Source organism: Ictidomys tridecemlineatus, chromosome 15 (genome assembly GCF_052094955.1).
Source record: "Ictidomys tridecemlineatus isolate mIctTri1 chromosome 15, mIctTri1.hap1, whole genome shotgun sequence".
NCBI lineage: Eukaryota > Metazoa > Chordata > Mammalia > Rodentia > Sciuridae > Ictidomys > Ictidomys tridecemlineatus.
In genome coordinates this window covers 1,828,762-1,850,128 of record NC_135491.1, presented here as the reverse complement: position 1 = coordinate 1,850,128, position 21,367 = coordinate 1,828,762, and the positions used below count along the sequence as shown (strand labels likewise).

The window sequence follows — 21,367 nt, the reverse complement described above, 5'->3', positions numbered from 1 at the left end:
GGGCGGTGACGGGCGGAAGTGGCGCAAGAACTCCTAACCTGGAGGGTTCGTGTGCCGGAAATGATGCTGCCCGAGCAGGCTTTGGTCGCGGAAGCGGGGGCTGCCGGAGCCGGGAGTAGCGCAGAGGGCGGGGCGCGTGATCACTTCCGCTTCCGGTCCGTCGGCTCCTTCGGTTGCTTCCCGTCCGCTCGGCGGCTCCCCTCCCCCGCCCGGCTCTCCGCGCCCCTCCCGGGCGCCGGGGCGGCGGGGCCGTCGGCGTGCGGCTCTCCGTGCGTCCGCGTGTACGCCGCTGCGAGCCTCCGCCGCCCGCAGCCGGCGCGCGCCCCGCGACACCGAGGCCGAGCGGGGGCAGGGGGCTGACCGCCATGACCCCCCGGAGCCCCGCGTGAGGGGCCAAGGTGAGCGCGGGCCGGGTACCTGGGGCCGCCAGTCCGCTCTCTGCCCGCCCCTTGCCGGGCGCTCGGGCCTCGGCCGCGGCGCACGGGCTCCGGCCGGGCCTCTGCTCTCTCCGGTTCCTCTGGGTTTCGTCCGCCGTCGTCCGTGGCGGCCTTTGTGCCTCCGCGTCCGGACGGGCTCGTCTGTCCGCTGTCTGTGCCTCTCTCGGGCCGGCTGTCAGCGTCCCCGTCTCCGCTGCCCCTCTGCCTGGGTTGCGCTCTCGTCTGGAGCTGGAGTGCCTGTGTGTGTGTGTCTGTCTGTCAGGCTCCTGTGCTGGTCTTCCCGGGTTCTGTTTTCTCTCCCGAGCCTCCCCCGCTCCCGTCCCCTTCGCCGGTCTCCTGCACGTCCTTCCGGCGCGCTCCTGCTGGGTCTGGGACCTGCGCCTTTCGGGGTGCCGGGGCTCGGTGTGTGAAGAGCGCCCGCTCTGGTCCTGGTGCTCGTGTGATACCCGGCAGGCGACTTCGCTCTCCAGACCTTAGTTTCCTAGTCTTAAATGTGTGTGATTGGTACACGCAGGGGTCTGCCCCTCTCCATTGAGGTGGTATTGAAAAGTGCCCAGTGTGTCTGGAACAGTGTGATTAGCTGGGAGCTCTGTTTATTTATTTTTTAATTGGAAATTTTTGTCTCACTAAATGTTTTATATTGGTCATTTGAGTTCCCTTGTCGAAGTTTGTCTGATATAGCAGTTGTATTCAGCTTAATTCAGTAGTTCCCTTTGTATCAGTTTGATTTGAAAAACAGCTTCATTCTAAGGGTGTCTATTGATCTTTGACTCGAGAGGTGTGTTTTCTTAGAGTGTTGAAGTAAGTACATGGCATTAAGATAGCCTATCTTGGGATGCCACCCTTTGGAAATGTTCTGTGTTCCTCTGATAATGATTGCAGACGATGTTATTGAGCGACTACTATCTGTGGGGCACAGAGCCAAGCACTTTGTGTACCCATCTTACTTAATCAACAACCATGCCAGGTAGGAATTCTTTCATTTCAGAATTGAACATACTAAATCTCAAGGAGGCTTGCTTTGCTGGTTGCTTCAGAATTTGAACCTCAATTTTGTTTGTTTTCCCATTATATCCTATTTTTTTTTCTCTTGTTTCTCAGTCCCAAGCCTTTCTTTTGTTTCCAGCCTGTCTTTTCTCCCTGCCCTGCTCTCCTCTCATATTTTTGCATGATCCTTGTGTCTTTGTCTCAACATGCCTCAGGGCAGCCCCCTCTGCCCAAGTTTCTCCATGATTTCTCTCCCAGTATCCTTGTCATTCCTTTTCTCTGTCTGTATTTGTCACAGTATCTCTTCATCTTCATGTCCCTGGCAGGGCTTATCTTGGGACTCTGGCTGCCTTTTCCACTTAGTTGTGAGCAAGGTTCTCTGCCTGAGTTCAAGGCAGCCACTCTTATTCACCAGTGTGTCCCCTGGGTTTAGGTCATGGTAGGGTTCAGTAAATCTCCATGGTTTGTTGGAGAGGCATAGACTGGTGGTCAGAGCCTCTTCTGGACCCAGGCTCCTTTAGGTGTGAGGTGTGTCCTAGGCAAGGGAGTTAGCCACTCTTTGTTTCCTCCCATGTGAGGTGGCTGGGTTGCACGGAGATGTAAGGATTAGTTGAGTTAATGTGTGTGAAGCACTTAGAAGGTGCCTATCATGAGGAGAGCTGTGCAAATGCTTGCTGGTACTATTCTCATGAGCTTGATTTCTGCCTTCTGTCTAGGTCTCATCAGTTGGTCTCAACAGGTTCATTTAATTTAGGTTAATTTAAAAGTGTAAGTTTTAGAGCTCAGGTGGCCTTGGTTGAGCCTGCCTTGCCATTTCTGATAAGGCGGTGGCCAAGTTGTTTAACTTCCAGAGCGCGTGTCTAATGCAGTGTTAGATAATGTATGCCTTATGCTTAGTGAGGCCTGACACATGGCTGGGGCCCATCAGTGGGGCTCTTATATCCCTTATATCTCCTTCCTTGAGTTTTCCTCCCAGCCCTTGGGAGGGACGCCTGGTTTCCAGGCATGCCCCACTTCTTGCTGCCTTGGAGTGACTCTGGTCTCCCTACCAACTCCTCAGTCCCTCACCAGCGTCCTCTCCCTTGTGTCCTTGTTCTGCCCTGGATTCTCTGCTTCTTCTATCCAGATCCAGAAATCTTCCCTGCCCTCTTTTCTTCATTTCCTTCCTGCACCATTTATTGTATGATTTTCAGAGTTTGTAGGAAAAGCCATGTCCAAACCCATGTATGTGGTTTCTGCCCTGTGGGGCTTGTGGGTTGACCTCAGCCACAGAATCATATGAATGAACTCAACATCATGAGGGCTACAGAGTCTGCTGGGAGGCCCTGGGAAACCGTGATCGTGATGTTCAGGTGCAGATGTAGGGTGGGAGTCTGGTGAAGGAGGAGAGCATGAGGGCAGGGTGATAGTCTCGTGACATGCCTGTCCAGTCTTTACAGAGGTCTTCTGTTCACCAGGTCCTCTCCTTTCTCTGGACTGCCACACAGATCTCACACAGGGCAGGAGTTTGAGGCCTGCTCAGGTTAGCCTGGCTAAGAAGGGGCTGAGGTGGGGTGTGGCCCCAGGGAAGTATGACTTCTGTGCCTGTGACCTGCTGTATATTCTGCCTCACTGAGCAGGGACCTAAGCAGGAAAGAGCTGGGCACATTTGAGGAACTGAAAGATGGCTTGGGTGACTTTCAGACAGAGGTTAACAAGGGACAGAACCTTGCAGGCCACAGTTAGGATCTTGTGTTCCTGTCTGAGGGGAGTAGGCAGCCTCAGAGAGAGGCTGGAGAGAGGGGGCTCTGGCTAGCCTGTGCCTGGTTTGTGTTTTTAAAGATCCTTTCCCCCTTCAGATGCAGCAGTCTGCCAGCATCTGCTGCAGCCTCCCTCTGTGAGTTGCCCCATCTCTCCACGCCCCTTGACGCCCCTGACACCACCGCTGGACACCATGTCGACCTCGTCCCTAAGGCGCCAGATGAAGAACATTGTCCACAACTACTCGGAGGCGGAGATCAAGGTCCGTGAGGCCACAAGCAATGATCCCTGGGGCCCGTCCAGCTCTCTCATGTCTGAGATTGCCGACCTCACCTACAATGTTGTGGCCTTCTCCGAGATCATGAGCATGATCTGGAAGCGGCTCAATGACCATGGCAAGAACTGGCGGCACGTTTACAAGGTCAGCACCTGGTCTGTCCCCTGGGGCTGGAAAACTGGGACAGCAGAGTGTGCCCTACAGGGTTCCCAAGAGGAGTTGAAATGCTGTGCTTGTATGTAAAGTCTTTTGTTTAATGACAGCAACAAATGCAGTTGATCCTTGGTATCCCTATGGCATTGGTTCAAGGTCCCCTGCATTCACCTAATCCAAGGATGCGTAAGTCTCTTCTTCAGATGAAGTGGTATTTGCAAATAACCTACCCATATCTTTCTTCTCGGTCACTTGTTGATTTCTGACACAATGCTAACATTATGTGAGTAACTCTGATACTAAATTTTTTAGGGAATAATGACAACAGAAAAACTCCGTACACATTTAAACAGTTTTTACCTCCAGATATTTTGGTTCATGGTTGGTTGAATCTGGGAATGTGGAACCTGTGGATCATGAGTAGCAGATCTATAACATTCTAAAGAGTTTTGACCCTTGTGTAAGTCTACTTTTGAATGAGTGAAATATTGGTAAGATTCGTGTGCTCAGAGACGTCCCCATCCAAGCAGGAGACCCCTTTACATAGATGACACTGGGCTGTGGGCATGTCAGAGAAGCATAGGGAATCTCAGCTGCCTTTCTTGAGATTTAAGAGGTCAGACCTCTCGGCTATACTCTTTATTGCTGCTGTGCAGCAACTACTAGGGTCTGATGTGGAGACCCCAAGACAGACAACAGGTGAGTGCTTGCCAGGAGTCAGAGTGGAGTGATGAGAGAGGGGCAGCAAAGGGAAGTTTTGGGTGACAGAACAGCTGTGTATCTTGGTTGCAGTGGTGGTTATGTGCTGGGGCACTTGGTCAGAATTGGGACTGTATGTTAGAAAGAGTGGGTTTGACTGGATGGCTCATGCCTCTAATCCCAGTGGCTCAGGAGGCTGAGACAGGAGGATTACAAGTTCAAGGCTAGCACCAGCCACTTAGTGAGGCCCTAAGCAACTTAGTGAGACCCTGTCTGAAAAAAATGAAAAGGGCTGTGTGGTAAAGCACCCCTGAGTTAAAGCCTCAGTCCCCTGAAAAAAAGAGTAGGTTTAATTGTATGTAAATTAGACCCTGATTTAAGAAAGGAAAAGTGAGTGTTTCTTTTTACAATTACAGAATATTTTGCTATACAGATTGGCCTTAATTCCTTAATTCTGTGTTGATTTTTTTTTCTTTTAAAGTGGTTTTTAGTGTTATGCTTTTTCAAGCAAGAATGTCCTTGTATGTTTGCTATTTTCTAGAGCTGGAGTTGCTGGTTGGAGGGCATGTGCATGTGTAATTTTGGTAAATGTGGTCCAGTGTGCTTGCCCTAACTGAGACAGACTCACTGCCTCGGCTTTGGGCTGAAGGGAATTTTGTGTCTGTGGGCAGGACTCAGTGAATGGGTTTCTGGTTCGACTGCTGCTTTGGGTGCTGAGAGCCTGGCATTCCCTCCTTAGGTCACTCTGTTCCTTGTCTTCTGGCAGAGAGACCAAGGGCATGGACTGAGGCCAGGGGGCTGGGTTACTTCTGTGGGTGGGACCTGAGGCCCATCGCTGCACCTCCCTCGTGGGAGGGTCCAAGGAGTGCTGCTCATCTAACTTGGGTCATGGCTGGTGAGCATTGCAGGGCCCTGCTGCTGTGTTTTCCCCTGACTGTTTGTGGAGGTCTGCTCTGTGTCTTGGTGGACACAGTGAGGTCCAAGTCCCCTCTGTCCTGGCTGACCTCAGGGACTGCTACCAAGGCAGGGATGGTTCCCCTGCTCCAGTGTGAGAGGCGGAGGCCCAGAGAAGGGGCAGCACTAGGGATTGGATGGGGAATTGAGGCCCACTTACATGACACACCAGGGCTGGGTCATGACTTGGGTGGATCATAGATGGAGTCAGTTATTGGTACTTATTGTGATGGACTGTAAATGATGGACTGAGTGGCGTTTCTCCGCAGGGGCAAGGCCCAGAGGATAGGCAAGCTCTGTGTCGGGCAGGGAGAAAGGATGGGCTGGTGGGGTTGGAAGAGAGGAGTGCATGGTGGGGGGCAGGGGCCTTGGATAGCAGATCCTTCCTGACCAGTAGCTGGTATATTGCTGCTGGTGGCAAAATGCAGCTGGTGGCTTTTGGGCAGCGTCAGGAAGTCCTGGGAATGTTCCAGGCTGGTGGATGTGGGCTGCATACAGGGCAGGGAAGTGGCAGGAGAGATGGGTGGGTAGGCCTGGGTTCTTCTTGGTGGTGGGGAGTCCACACAAGGCTGTGTCTTGAATCCTGTTGGGTTGGCCCTTTGCTGGATGGTGCTAAGGACCTGCCCTGATAAAACCCTGCTCTGGCCCCCCAACAGCTGCGGGACAGAGGTGGTCAACTCTAACTAAGTTAGAGGGGCTTGTGGGGATGGTGGAGGACTCTGAAGCTGTCGCAATAGGGGAAAACTTCTGCAGAGGCTGCCAGGCCAGTCACAGGTCCTTCCTGACTTTTCTAACCTGTTTTTTTTTTTTTTTAAGATTTTTTTTAAAAATTATGGATTTAAAATTTTTTTTTTTTTACAGAGAGAGAGAGAGAAAGAGAATTTTTTAATATTTATTTTTTAGTTTTCGGTGGACACAACATCCCTGTTTGTATGTGGTGCTGAGGATCGAACCTGGGCTGCACGCATGCCAGGCGAGTGCGCTACCTCTTGAGCCACATCCGCAGCCCCTGGATTTTTTTTTTTTAATTGTTGATGGGCCCTTATTTATTTTTATTAATTTATATGTGGTGCTGAGAATTGAACCCAGTACCTCACACATGCTAGGCAAGTGCTCCACCACTGAGCCACAGCCTCATCCCTAAATGTATTTTTCAGTTGTTGGACACAATACCTTTATTTTATTTATTTTTATGTGGTGCTGAGGATCAAACCCAGGGTCTTGCACGTGCCAAGTGAGCAATCTACCACTGAGCCACAGCCCCAGCCCCTTAAAAAATTTTTAAAAGATGGACTTAATTAGATCTAATTTGTAGAATCTCGGGATTCTGATAGATGGGTGTATTTTAAATTACTATCAGAGTCAAGACATAACATTTTTGTCACCCTGGAAAGGTGACTTTTAAAAAAATTTTTTAAAAAAATATTTATTTATTTATTAGTTATTGGCGGACACAACGTCTTTGTTTGTATGTGGTGCTGGAGGATCGAACCTGGGCCGCACGCATGCCAGGCGAGCGCGCTACCGCTTGAGCCACATCCCCAGCCCCTAAAAATAATTTTTAAAAAAGTTTTCAGTTGTAGTTGGACATAATACCTTTATCTTATTCATTTATTTATTTTTATGTGGTGCCGAGAATCAAACCCAGCAGCTGGCACATGCTAGGCAAGCCCTCTGCTGCTGAGCCCTCCCACCCCGCCCATGACTTTTTTTGTGTACTGGGAATTGAACCCAGGAGCACTTGACTACTGAGCCACATCCCCAGCTCTTTTAAAAAATATTTTATTTAGAGACAGGGTCTTGCTGAGTTGCTTAGGGCTTTGCTAAGTTGCTGTGGCTGCCTTTGAACTCGTGATCCTCCTGTCTCAGCCCCCTGAGCTGCTGGGATTACAAGTGTGTGCCACCACACTTGGCCCCTGGTGACATTTGGCTTTCCTTCTCCATGCCCTGACCTGGCCCAAATGCCCCTGCTCTACTCTCCAATCCTGCAGCCGCTTCTGATTCTGTTTTCCCTGTGACAGAGCCTGTGGATGTTGGTCTTTGAGTGCTCAGGAGTCCCCAGCTTGTGTGGCCACTGCTGTGGGGATCCTGCTTGCTCAGAACCTCTGATTTCTCAAGCTGATGATGGGATCCTGTCTCAGGTGTTCAAAGAGAGAATTAATGGCATCTGTGATACCCTGCTACGTCTGGAGCCAGTTCTATCCCCAGGCTGACCTGCACGTAGCCGTGCAAGTTGTTATGAGCTGCTCTTCTAGCTGCTGCCACACATGTGGAAATCTAAGTGTACACTTGGCCAGGGTTCAGGAGGGGCCATTGTCTGCATCTGACTGGCACCTCCTTTGGGCTTCACAGTTCCCTCGTGGAATTGTGTGTGATAAGGATGGAATCCCAGAGACCCAGTGTCCCTGAGCTGCCAGGAGCCTGGGGCACACCTTCTGCCCTCAGGGCCCCTTTGCTGACTCCTGCCTGCTTGGGGAGGACCTCTTATTCCCACCTCTGTCGCCTTGGATGGGTGGGAAAACTGAGGCTCAGAGTTTGGGGAGTGGTCTGGGACGTGGGCTCATCTCTCCAAAGCCAGAGTGCTCCTGCCTGGCCACATTTCGTGGGGTCTAACTGTCCCTGCAGAGAAAGAACACTCCAAGTGGCCCCAGGGATGAATCTTGAATGAGTAGGTTCAGTGTTTATCCTCCACTTTTAGGCATGGTCCTCTGTCAAACACAGGTTCTCAGCACTGCCTCCAAACTACCCAGTAAAGGAGGTTCTTCCCTCCTTTTCATTGATTTTTCAGATCAGTAAACTAAGGCAGAAATAGCTCAGGGGTCAGCAAGCTGTAGGCCTTGGGCCAAATTCCATGCACTGCCCTTTACAGAAAGTAGGTGCTGACCCCTTGTTCATTGTGATGTAGGACATCTTTGATAAAGCTGTTTCAAAGTTTAGCAAGGAGTGTTGGGTTGTTCAGTTGCCTGCTTTTACATTAAGGTTTTAAGATTTTCTGAGTTATGGCATACCAAACAGATCATGAGTGTATAGTGTGATTTGCTTTTGCCTACCTGCACACCTGTGTGTCCTGTCAAGAGGGAGGCAGAGGGTGTGTCCAGCTGCTGGTAGCCTCCCTCATAACATCTCTGCCCTAGAGGCACCGAGGCTTCCTGCCAAGACTGATCTGGAACACTAGAAGGCTGCTTGTGGTCTAACTTTGCTTGCTATCGGGTCTAGGGGCTTGGCCCATATTGTTGTATGTAGCAGTTCATTTTTCTTTTATTTTTGTGTATATGGTTACCCCACTGTGTGAACTTACTACAATTGATATACGCATTTCACTGTGGCTGGGTTTTGGGGCCAGATCCTGGGTTCACATTCTAACTGCAACTCCGAAGTCCAGAGAGCTCTGAAAGTGAAAGTTTGTTATAATCCATTGGTGCAAAGTCTGATGCTGACCAAGGTGGGGCCTTTAATAGAGTGTGTGTTGGTCTCACTTTGTGAGTTGGCGTGACTCTCCTCTGAGAGTTCTCTTAGGGTGGCATGTGCACAGTCTTTCTGTTCTGAATCAGGGAGATTCTGGATTCCAAAGTGCTGGGCCCCAGGAGTTCTGGACCTAGCTTGCCCCTCTGCCTCTCAGGATTGGGAGTGATGCTGGATAGAAATCACTGAGCTTTTTCCTTTCCCTGCCACATGCAAACACTTCCAGGGCCAGTTAAATATTAGTCTCTAGTCTTATCCATAAGTGCTCCTAACACGTGTTTAGAGAGCCTGGCCAAACCTAGGCTCTCTCCCCCAGAAGGCTGGGCAGATGCCAATGGCCCACAGCAGCAGTTTCTGGCAAATTCACAGTTTAGACAGAGTTTGGCTGCAGCGGCTGCCTCCTCCTCCCCCTCCCCCCCCAATTTTTTTTGGTTTGTTTTATATGGACACAGTGTCTTTATTTATTTGTATGTGGTGCTGAGGTTCGAACCCAGTGCCTCACACATGCTAGGCAAGTACCACTGAGCTACAACTGAAGCCCCATCCCTCCATTTCCCTCCACTTTGCTGTGTACCTGGGAGCTTGGATGGGTTTGGGGGGCTCCACGAAGCCCCTGAAAATCACCTGTAAAATTGGGATGTGCCTTTTTCTGAGGACGGTCGCCAGTGTTAAAGGGACCTGGAACCTTGCTCTGTAGATGGGGTCTTGGGTCCAGGCCTTGCCCAGGGATGTGTTTTATCCCCCATTCAGTTTTAGTTTATTGAACGATAACTTATTCATATGTTACAAAATATAAAAGCCCCAAAGGGTGCAGATTCAACAGCAGTGTTTCTCCGCCCTGACCTCTTCATCCTGGTGTTCGTTCTTCTTCTTTTTTTTTTTTTTCTTCCTTAATTTTTTTTTTTCTTAATTTTCTTTTTTTTTTTTTTAGTTATAGATGGACACAATTTCTTTATTTTGTTTTTATTTATTTTATGTGGTGCTGAGGATTGAACCCAGGGCCCCAAATGTGCAAGGCCAACGCTCTACCACTGAGCCCCAGCCCCAGCTCCCATCCTTGTGTTCTTTCTGAGAGCATGGGGCTCCTTCCTGGAGGACTTCACCTGGTCACCCCAGACTCCTGTTGGTGTGTAGAGCGTGGCTCTCAAGAGTGAGGGCACATTCAGACTGACAGACCAGGGCACAGGCTGGCCAAGGCACCTCTAGAGTGCCTTGACAAGTGCACTTTTGTTTGCCCTGTTCCTCATATTCTGATTTGAAGGATGTGGAGAAAGCTTTGTGGCAGCAGATGACCCCAGGCCACCCAGTGGCTGCGGCCGCCCTATCCTCTTTGCTGTTTTCATTCAGGTAGATAGAGCTGCATCTCCAGGTCACCCCTCTGCAGCAAACAGTTGGCGGCATCTGGTGCACTCGGTGTTGGGCAGCCACCCCTTTGTGGTGACCGAACTTCTCATCATGCTGAAAGGACCCCCACCCCACTGAGGGTGCCCTCCCTACTCAGCCTCCCCAGCCCTTGGCAGGCTGCAAGCAGTTTCGGTGACCTCTCTTGTCCATGAGATTACTCTGGACCGCTGCGCGTGGCTACTTTCTGAGCACGCTCTGTCTCGCCTCCTTCTGCGCATGTGTCGTCACTTCACCCTTCCTACCGCCTCATGCTCCTACTGTGCGGATGGACATGTCTACCACTGAGATGACATGGGCCGTGGGACTTGCACCCAGGAGGCTGCATGAGTATCTGGGTACTTCTATGCAGGATCTGCTAGGATACCCAGCCTGAGTGACTGGTGTGTCCCTGCCCTGTAGGCCATGACATTGATGGAGTACCTCATCAAGACTGGCTCAGAGCGTGTGTCCCAGCAGTGCAAGGAGAACATGTATGCTGTGCAAACACTGAAGGACTTCCAGTATGTGGATCGAGATGGCAAGGACCAGGGTGTGAATGTGCGTGAGAAGGCCAAGCAGCTGGTGGCCCTCCTGCGTGACGAGGACCGGCTGCGGGAAGAACGTGCCCACGCACTCAAGACCAAGGAGAAGCTTGCACAGACCGCCACGGGTGAGGTCCCTTCCCTTTCCCTTGAAGCCCCTGACAGCCTCGGATCGGGTCTTCTCCTGTGAGTTCCTGCCTTCCAGCCATCAGGGATCTAGCTTTCCTCACCTGGACCCTGGTCTGGCGGGCCTGTGTCCTTTCCTTCCCCTCAGGCCTCTCCTTGCCTCTTGCCTTGGAACCCTAGAATTTAAATTTGTTCAGTTTTCCCACAGCATTCCCCCAATGCCTCTTTAAGGGCTAGGTACGTTAGGTCCTGAGGGCAGCCAACAGTGTCCCTGACCTTGTGGATCTGTACCCTGGGCCCTGGAGCAGGCGCAGACAGGTGTGCCCATAGGTCTCTCTGGGGAGTGGTTGGTGCCAGGTAAGAGGGCCTCCAGATATGGGGCTAGGAGGTCTTGCAGACTCATACTTAAGGGTGCTGTCCTGTGTAGAAATGAGGTGGGGCAAAGGCTCTGGAGTGGGTGGAGAGAACCAGAGATGGAGGGCCAGTGCTATGGATGAGGGGATGAGCCAGGGTCACCACAGTTCTTTGTGTCTGCTTCATGGGATTTTAGGATGATCTTCATAAGTGATACACTCAGTTTGATTGGTAGTGACCAACATTGTAAAAAAGGTAGAAGTAGAATAAAGAGGAAATTGGAGCTCATCCCCTATTCTAAGGTCATGATCTTCCCTGAAGCATGGACAGGCGTGTGGGCCCTGGATTGTGCAGGGTAGTGCATTCTTTACTGCATGGGGGGATGCTCACAGCCATGAGAGGAGTCGGCCGCACAGGGGAGGGAGGGCCAGTCGGGTGTGCAGGAGACTGACTGGCTGTTCCTGGGTAGTGCGCGTGTGCCTGGGTTAGGAAAGCCCCGTTGATAGTGGGGTTGTTCTTGGATGGGGAAGATGGAGTGTTGCCTGGAAATGAGATTGGCTGGACCTGTTGGAGCAGAGGGAGCAGGAGGGAGCCTGTGAGCCAGGGGGTTCCAGCTGCGGGTGTTTCTGTCTGGTTGTGTCATGTTTGAGTTCTCTGTTAGCTCCCACTTGGAGAGGTGGGGTCAGAGCAGCATGGATACAGACCTGCCCAGGGCTCCAGCTTTGGCCATGAACCTGTAGCTGGAGTTTAAAGTAGGGAGGAAAGGAACTCAGGGAGACTCAGGAGTGGCCATTGTGGCTGGTGGGGAAGGGCTGGGCTCGGCAGGGCATTGGCTGAAGACCGGGGACCTTAACCATCTCATGGCACGTACTTCACTCAGTCCACATAAGTGAGCATGCCTGGCCCTGTCCCCAAAACCTCCACCATGGACCCGCAAATTTGAGTTTCCTAGTTTTTTTTCCCCCCTCCATTTTTAATTAGTTTATTATCGTTGTACATATTGGTGGGATTATATCTTTGTACGTACACACAATATGACACTATAATTTGGTCAGATTTACTTCCCAGCATTTCCTGTAATTTTTATATGTCTTAATGTATTTTTTAAAAATATATATTTTTAGTTGTTGATAGACCCTTATTTTATCTATCTATAAATCGTGCTAAGAATCAAACCCAGTGCCTCACACATGGCAGGCAAGTGCTCTACCACTGACCCCCCAGCCCCAGCCCCTGTCTTAATGTATTCTCTATCATTTGTTTTTTCTGCTGGTTGAAAGTGAGAAGCCCAGCTTTGGCCAAAGGCCACAGTTTGCTGGTCCTGCCCTGGAGCAAGCTGTGGGAGGCAGCTCAGGAGCACCCTAGAGTGAGAGTAGAAGCAGGCAGGGCTGGCAGCCACAGTGCGCCTGTGGAGGGTGGCTAATGAGGGGGAACCCCCCATGCTGTGGCTGGTAGAATGAGGTGGACATGAGGCTCCCCATCCACCTTGGCTGGGGCCAAGATTTGGCAGTGGGATGGGGACTCCTGGCGGCCCATTGCAGTACTGCGCTGATCTGGTTCCGGGCTGCCCTGATAGAGTGTGGTGGACCCTCGGACAACTTGCAGGAGAGCCTGGATGCAGGGTGGGCGGGACCAGGAGCACAGGACCCAGCACCTAGAGCTGAAGGAGACAACTTGCTGGGGTGGGGAGAAGAGGGGAGTGCAGGGTCTGCTCTGGGGGCTGCCGCGGCTGTGCCCATGGGGGAGTTTAGCAGATTTGGCCCTGGGGAGGGAGGGGTGGTGAGGAGATGCTGACTGCAGAGGCTCTGTCAGCCCTTCTGGGGGCCTACCACTGTCTTCTCCAACTTCTGCCAGCCCCGGAGATAGCTTCATGTGTCTCCAGCTGTCCCTTCTTGTTCTACTCCCGGAACCAAGAGCTCCTTGTCTACTTACTCTCTTCTTCTTACTGAGCCTTGGGTCCCACAGCCTGAACTGACACTGTCCTTCCCTGTGAATTCCAGCTGTTCCTGCCAGAGCCACAGTCTTCCATGAGCCCCTGGAAACTGAGGCTCTGGGCCTCCATCCCTGGTTGCCTGGGTTGTGGGGGGCTAAGAGGGGACAGGGAAGAAGAACCTCTTGCCCAGCTCTGGGGCAGACCTCAAGGCAAACAGGCCTGGGCTCAGGTGTCCTTAGCACCCTCGTCCCTCCCTCTCCTCCTCAGCAATTTGCTCCTGTCCTCCCTTTGTTCCTCCTGTGTGTGAGTCTGTCTTCACCTCTCTCTGCAACCCTAGCTCCTCAACCCCTGCCCCAGGCTTGGCCTGCAGAGGCCTTGGTGGTGGGTATCTGGCAGTAGAAGCACTCGCCTTCCCTCCCTGGGGTTGCCATCTCTTACTCCCAGGTCCCTGGTTCCTGGTCCATCTGTCTTGTGTTCTTCCTGCCCCCAGCCTCCTCAGCAGCAGTGGGCTCCGGGCCCCCGCCTGAGGCAGAGCAGGCCTGGCCGCAGAGCAGTGGGGAGGAGGAGCTGCAGCTCCAGCTGGCCCTGGCCATGAGCAAGGAGGAGGCTGACCAGGTACTGGGTGGTGCTGTGGGCCGTGGGCCAATCTCGTCCTGCCATCCTGTCTCCATGCCTCACTCTCCACTGCTCCCCTCACTCCTGCCAGCCCTCCTCCCTGGCCCTTGCTCAGTCTCTGCTTGCCCTGGTCCTCTGTTTCTGTCCCTTCCTTCCTTTCTGGGAGCTGTCCTGGATCTCCGCCATCTGGTGCTCTGCATCTCCCTCTGCCCATCCCTCACTGGCTTGAGGGTCTTTTGCCCCTCTCTGACCTTCTCCAGGCCTCTGTCCTCCTCCTTGATCTTCCCTTCTGCCTCTGCCTCTGCCTCTGGCTCTGGCTTCCCCACCTCTGCCCCTCACACTCTCTCTCCCCCAGCCCCCGTCCTGCGGCCCCGAGGATGACGTCCAGCTCCAGCTGGCCCTTAGTTTGAGCCGAGAGGAACACGATAAGGTCAGAGTGGCCTCCCTGCCCTGCCCAGGGGTCCCCTCACACCCTACTCAGGTGCTTGGTCCCACCCCTCACCCCTTCCTGGAGTGCCCCCAGCCCACAGGCTTGGTCCACACTGAGCTCTCGGTGTCTTTGGCTGCAGGACCTCGGGTAGCATAGGGTCTGGTAGAGATGCCTTGGAAGTGAGGCAGACCTGCTAGAGTTGTCCTGGCGTGGCAGACCCCCAGTGCAGGCAGCACCACCAAGTCACATGCCCTGGCAGAAGACCAGGGCAGCGGGGTGGCCGCTGCCCCCCTGGGGCACCTCACACTCTTCACATCTTGGACCACACATGCTTCCCTGCCACCCACCCGCCTTTGGCCCAGGTGTCCCACACCATTTCATTCATTGTCCACATCCCATTTTAATTTTCCAAAAGGAAGAAGGGTGGTGGGGCCTTCCAGACCGCGGCAAGCCATGTTTGCCCAGTGCTTGTGCTCTGACTCCTGCTCTGGCTGGTGCTTCTGTCCCCACAGGAAGAGCGAATCCGTCGTGGGGACGACCTAAGGCTGCAGATGGCAATAGAGGAGAGCAAGAGGGAGACTGGAGGCAAGGAGGAAGTGAGTGGGGTGCTCTTCCCCTGGGACGTCCGGCTCCTCCTGTGGTTGGAGGTGATTTCTGGGCATGGTGCGCTGAAGAGAGAAGGCCCAGATGTTACAAGAGCCTGCGCAGCTGTGGGTGGGGTGTAGGGCATGGGTTAAGTGTCCTGCTTGGGGTGTCCTCTCTGGGGGAACGCATGGTAAGGTGGAGCTGTGCAGCTGTGTCCAGACCTTTCCAGAAGCTCCTCTTCCATCTCTCAGGGTTTTGGGTGGATGGGGCTCATTTGGGTGTTGGGGCTGAGTCACTCAGGGCTGGCTACAAGGTCAACACTGACCTTCTCGTCCAGTCTCCACTGGTGACCTCTCTTCACTCACTGGTCTACCCTGAGCATCTCCATGACTCTCTGGACCCCACTGCCACCTTGTGGGCAAGGGAATCTTGAGGCCAGTCCTGACTCGAAATGTGAGGACATGCAGAGTAATAGCTGTGACCATGGGTAGTCATTTATTGGGGCCAATTTGATGGACAAAAGTGCCTGCTCAAGCTGGCCTCAGCCTATAGGGTCTTCATCTGGCTGCGCCAGCTGCCCCCTGTGTTCCTTCCACTCTTGGCATTGGCCAGGAAGAAGGATGTGGCTCTTTTGTCTCCCTGAGGCTGTTTACCTCGTGGGTGCTGCCTGTGGCATGTGTATGAATGTGGGGCACCTCCACTTGCAGAGAGACGGGCCCCCAGTTGCCACCCCCACACACCTGGACACTGCTCAAGTGTTCTCACACGTGCAGCTCCTGGAGGCCCAGTGCACCACAGTCGCTGCAGGACAACAGGGCTTGGGGTGGGCGTCCAGGGTGAGGCACGAGGAGGGTAGGCAAAGTCTGCTGAGATCAGATGTGGGGCAGCCTGAGCTGCTGCAGGTTGAGGGGCTGATCAGAGGTTGTGAATGGCCACCTGCTGCCGTGCAGGTTGTGGAGGGGCCCAGAGTGGGGGGACTAGGCCCAGGCCCTTTGGTGACTGGGCTGTGGGTAGGTGGAGGTGGATGGAGATGGGCAGGACCAGTGGGTGTGAGGGACTGCAGGGCATCTGAGACGGCCCTTCTTCCGTCTTCTCTCTGCACCCTCAGAGTCCCACACTCCTTCCCTCCAGGTCCTTGACCTCTTTTCCTCCGGCTCCCCACCCTTTTCCCTCCTTCCCTACCCTCTGCCCTCGGTCCCTCCGGCACCTGTGTGCTCTTCTCTTTTCTCTCTTGCAGTCATCTCTCATGGATCTTGCTGATGTCTTCACGGCCCCGGCCCCTCCACCGGCTTCAGACCCATGGGGGGGCCCAGCACCCATGGCTGCCCCCATCCCCACGGCCGCCCCTGCCTCAGACCCCTGGGGGGGACCTGTTGTCCCTCCAGCTGCTGATCCTTGGGGTGGTCCAGCCCCCACACCAGCCTCTGGGGATCCCTGGAGGCCTGCTGCCCCTGCAGGACCCTCTGTTGACCCTTGGGGTGGGACCCCAGCCCCTGCAGCTGGAGAGGGCCCCATGCCTGACCCATGGGGAAGCTCTGATGGTGAGTGCCACAGGCCACTCCACTACAGCCCCTCAGCCCTGTGTACAACCCTTAGCCAACCATGCCTTTAGGAGGGGGAACACATGCAGTCAGGGGGTTCCAGGCAGTGGAGGGTGCCCTGGGCACTGTGGGTGTCAGATGTGATGGCCCAGAGGAGGGCGAGTGAAATTGAGTCTTGGAGGACTTGGGAGGGCCTCTGGGGAGGAGGCAGCTGTACAAAGACTCCGCAGGAGAGTCTGAGTGTATTTTGGGTACCTGGAGAGGAGGGTGGTGGGTGAAGCTGGGATTGGGTTAGGGTGTGGAGGTGGCTGGATGCCTGTCTGGACAGACTGGAGGCTTGGAGGAGGGGCAGGTCTGGTGAGGCTAGGCCCAGGCTCTGCACCCCGATGGGTGTACAGGTGTATATGCCTGGAGGAGGCATGGACGTGGGCTGGGGTCATTGCTTCAGTGGCTACGGGCTCAGAGGAAGCAACCCCCAGCCACCCAAACAGGGAAGGCCACCCTCCCCTCCGCTGTTCCTTCCTCACCTAGGTGGGGCTCCAGTCAGTGGACACCCAGCTTCTGATCCCTGGGCTCCTGCACCTGCGTTCTCCGACCCCTGGGGGGGGTCACCTGCCAAACCCAGCACCAATGGCACTGCAGGTATTGGGCAGCTCTGGGCTGTATGTGCATGTTGGTGTAATACGTTCACCTCCTGGGTCCTGAGGGTGCGGGGTGCAGAGGCAGGGCCTCCAGGTGCTTGCTGAGTGGTACACCCTGACCCCCACAGCAGCTGGAGGCTTCGACCCAGAACCTGATGAATTCTCAGACTTCGACCGACTCCGCACAGTCCTTCCAGCCTCTGGAAGTAGCACGGGTGAGCTGCCTGCCCCCGCTTGTTCCCCAGAAGCTCCCCATGCCGTCTATGCCTGTCCCATTTTCCTCGTCCAGGCAGGACAGGATGTCTTTAATAAGACAGAAGAGTTGGTGAGATAGAATGAGCCAGACCCTGTTCACAGAGGACACTGTGGCTGTGTTGGGAGTCATGTCAGAGGGGAAAAGTTGCCAAAGCCGTACAAAGAGTTCCCTTTAGTGATCGCCCACCCGGTCGCCCACCTCTGGTCCCTCTCTGCCTGAGGCATTGGTCTGGAGCAGGCCAGTGTGGGGCTCTTTACCAGAGTGTGTCCCCAGCCATTGTCCACTTTTTAAAAATTCTTGAATTAAGCGAACTCCTGCTGAAGTGCCAGCCCTGGAGGGAAAGAGTGACCCCAGCTCCCCTCCTCCCTTATGGGGCGCTGACCTGGACACCCGCTGGTCTGCAGCTGGCATTCTTCTCAGTCTTTTCTCCCCTTACAAATTTGTGTAGTTTTTAACATTAGAATTTTTAGATCCTTTTTTTTTTTTTTTTAAGTGACCTCAGGCCAATAGATGTCATCAGCTTATGGCGACAGCCATGGCTCCTCTACTGTGAGATCCCCACGGGGGGCCCGTGTGCTAGGTGGGCTTCTTGTGAGGACCCTGTGTTGAGCCTGAAGGCGCCCTGTGAGCACCCATCCTGCTTTCAGCACCTGGCCCTTCTTAGATGGCTCCTTCCTGAGAGTCATTGCCGTGGTTGTCAGGGACACCACATTCCCTCATTCCCTCTGTGCTTGCTCCCTGGAATTAGGCCCCTGTAGCTTTGACTTTGGGCTCTGCAGTTTGAGCTGCCCGCCTTGGACAGATCATGACCCATCTGGGCCTCACGTCCTCAAGGAAGTCCCAGCCTGCCTGTCTCCCTTCAGAGCTGTGTGACCCTGCTTATCTCCTAGGGGAGCTGGAGCTGCTTGCAGGAGAGGTGCCCGCCCGCAGCCCTGGGGCGTTTGACATGAGTGGGGTTGGGGGGTCTCTGGCTGAAGCTGTGGGAAGTTCCCCACCTGCCGCTGCCCCAACCCCCACACCTCCCACACGGAAGACGCCGGAATCCTTCCTGGGGCCCAATGCAGCCCTCGTCGATCTGGACTCCTTGGTGAGCCGACCTGGCCCCACTCCTCCAGGAACCAAGGCTTCCAATCCTTTCTTGCCAAGCGGTGAGTGTGGCACCCCCTGCAGGCCAGCCAGAGCCAGTGCCTCATGGGCTAGGGATGCTTCCCTCCGCCCCCCCACCGTGTGCAGACACTGGCGGAGCCAGCACCTGCTGACTGCACCCTGTCTCTCCTTTTCTCTCTCCGCAGGAGCCCCAGCCACCGGCCCCTCTGTCACCAATCCCTTCCAGCCAGCGCCCCCTGCAACGCTCACCCTGAACCAGCTCCGTCTCAGCCCTGTGCCCCCAGCCCCTGGAGCACCACCTACCTACATCTCTCCCCTTGGTGGGGGCCCTGGTCTGCCCCCAATGATGCCCCCAGGTCCCCCAGCACCCAACACTAACCCCTTCCTCCTATAATCCAGGGCAGGAGGGGGACCTGGCCTGGCCGACTTCCCCCCACTCCTGCTCCCTGGGAGACAGTGTTGTGAGTGCATGTGAAATGGGGGCACTCCCACCCCAGCGCCCTTCCCCCTTCTGGGGCCCACTCACACTACGCCCTCTTCCCACATCCCCAACCCATTTCCCCCAGAGAAACTGGACATGGGGGGTGGGGAGGGGAGCCAGCCAGAGGAGGACCCCTTTCTGTGGCATTAGAAGAGGGAGGGACAGCTGGGGTCCCCCCACCATTCCCCCTCCCTCCAAATTCCTGACCCCCGTCAGTGTTTGAGCCTCCTCATTCTCCCCTTTGCACCCCGTGGTGAACCCTTGGTGATGATTTGGGCAACTTCGGGAATAAATGGCAATTCTCACGAGTGTGGCTCCTACATTTCCATTCAGCTCCTGTGTCCCTCAGAAGCTTCTCTCCTTGGGGGATCCAGGGCTTGGAATGTCTTCCCTCTTGGGGGCAGCTGGAAACTTGTCCCTCTCAGCAGCATTGATTTATCTGAGCTAGTTCCTGGGGCAGGCTGGCTGAGAGCCGAGAGTCTGCCAGACACACTCAGGGTTCGGGGGACTGTGCTCTGGGGAGCTGATGTCCTTGGGCGTGAGGCGTGAGGCCTGCTCCAGTCAGTGGCACTGTGTTGAGGTCAGCATTGTCGAGGGAAAGCTTGGTGGTGGTGAGACCAAGAATTGCTTGGGTGGCATGTGCCTTGCGTCTGTGCCTGCTGCAGGCATTGCTGACCCACCCCAGTACCCCTTGGCACCTCTGGAATCAGCCTCTGCTGGCTGAGTCAGGTGAACCATCAGGTGCCACCTGTTGGCCATTTTTGTGTGTTCTTGTGTGCTGGACCCTATCTGGTGAGGACTGGCCCAGCAAGGTGGGTGCCACCGTCACCTGTACATACAGATGGACATTGGCCATCTGTAGCCCAGGTCCTCCGTGATGGGGGCCCACGTCCTCCACGGGTTTCCTTCTGTGTGGGATCTCCTCTTACTCTGTAAAGTCGGGTCCTGACGACTAGGTCCATTCTTGGTGACTACAACTCCATCAGGTGAAGTCTGGATGGAAGCCAGGCACAGGGACATCAGTAACATTTCATTCTTGCCTCTTCTGCTGGAGAGGCTCAGGTTGAGGGGACAGATGACTGTCATGGGTGCTTGCTACAGCATCCATGCCAGCCAGGGTCTCCAAGAGGGCCACCCATAGGGGTCATGATGCAGGCTCTAGGATGGCCTGTGACACCCCTGCTCCCTGATGTCTCCCTTATGTGGATGTTGCTGAAAGCGTGTATGACCTTGGAGCCTTGGAGTGGAATAAGAGTGTCTTGTGGTGACATGAGTTAGGGTCTTCTACTTTTTGCCAAGTGTGCCTTGACCTCTTGGTGTCTGGAACATCCTCTCTCTCCCCACTCAGGCCAGGGTGCTGGGAGGGGGAGGGGGAGCGGGATGGAGAGCTGCCCAGCCATGCCATGCAGAAGAGGACAGGTGGGTCAGCTGGCTTGCCAGTATTCCTGGCTTGACCCAGGAAAACAGCCCCCTTCTTGCACCTGGATTCCTAGACTGCATATGTTGGTCTGAGGGGACTCCCCGGGAGGAAATGGACCTGGGCTTCCTGAGACCTACTGTAGTCAGGGTAGGGCAGTTGTGGGAGGGGGAACAGGGCAGGAAGACCAAGGCTCTTGCAGAGTTGTCCTCTGGTGCAGCAGCGTAGCCACACATCAGCCCCTCTGCCCTGATGCAGGGTCTTCTGGGATAGATGCCTGAGTGGGCACTGTGCTTCAGTTAGGAGCAGGGAAACCAGCAGTGAGAGGAATGGCCAGCCCAGCGGGGTGTGGTAGGGCTCTGATGGCTGCACAGCACCAACAAGCTTGGTTTGTTCATTCTTTCCCCCAGAGTATTCCAGCTGCCAGAGTTAGTAGGAGCTACCATCTAAGGGAGCCCTCTGAGGCCCAGCACCTTGGTGTGTGGTGGCCCTCCAAGATGGGGTGGCACGAGGGCGTCCCCAGTCCAGGATGCACGTGCAGAGTGCATTTTACTCCTGAACCCAGAAACACTGTATCACTGAGCTATAACTTTAGTCCTCCATTTTTAAAATTTAAGACTGGGGCTCCCTAAGTTGCTGAGGAACTTGTGATCTGAACAAAGAAATAAAAATTCTGGATGATCACATGTGATTATACTACATAATTTAGGAAAAGATGTCACTGGTTAAGTTTTTCTACCTTGCTCCTTCCGTTGATAGCATTAACGTGTGAACTAATGTTTATATTTAGTTCAGCTGCATTTATGGCACAAGATCTCGTTTTCTAAACAGCACCAATTTTCCTGAAATAAGAGCTCTTATTTTTAGCAGCAGTTATATTTTTGAAGATTAGTGGTTTTATAGAGAAAATATTTTAACTATATACCTTTTGTATTTTATACTCACCAGTTACAATATTTATAAAAAGCTAATGTCTGCATAAAGTGATCTTTTTTTTTTGTTGTTGTTGTTGTTTTGTTTTGTTTTTTCCTCCCTCTCCCTTTTCTGACCTTGTTGGGGGAAGTACAAGAGTTTCAATCCAGGTACTTATTTGTTTTTGATGGGATGCCTGATTTTAAGTGAGTATAAAGGGTAGAATGAAATAATTCTTAGTTCAGGTGTGTTCCAGTGCCTCAAAAGTTATATGACAGTGATTACTGACAACCTAGAAAAAATGAGACATTTGAAGGTGCCTTAACAATCTTAAG

The 21,367-nt window shown here is 53.8% G+C and overlaps 1 protein-coding gene across 2 annotated transcripts; it reads left to right on the top strand.

Annotated features, from left to right (window-relative positions):
- The first annotated feature begins 263 nt into the window (after positions 1–263).
- Epn1 (epsin 1) lies at positions 264–19,011 on the top strand. 2 transcript variants are annotated; one of them, XM_005342213.5, is made up of 11 exons: positions 264–398; positions 3,263–3,585; positions 10,513–10,762; positions 13,538–13,662; positions 14,018–14,092; positions 14,605–14,688; positions 15,915–16,218; positions 16,750–16,860; positions 16,988–17,074; positions 18,006–18,263; positions 18,408–19,011. In XM_005342213.5, the coding sequence occupies exons 2-11, from the start codon at positions 3,358–3,360 to the stop codon at positions 18,614–18,616; spliced, it is 1,731 nt and encodes a 576-aa protein (XP_005342270.1). In that variant the 5' UTR covers positions 264–398; positions 3,263–3,357; the 3' UTR covers positions 18,617–19,011. The 2 variants fall into 2 exon arrangements, with proteins under 2 accessions (XP_005342270.1, XP_077887510.1); XM_078031384.1 differs by lacking the exons at positions 264–398; positions 14,018–14,092.
- The last annotated feature ends 2,356 nt before the right edge of the window (positions 19,012–21,367 follow it).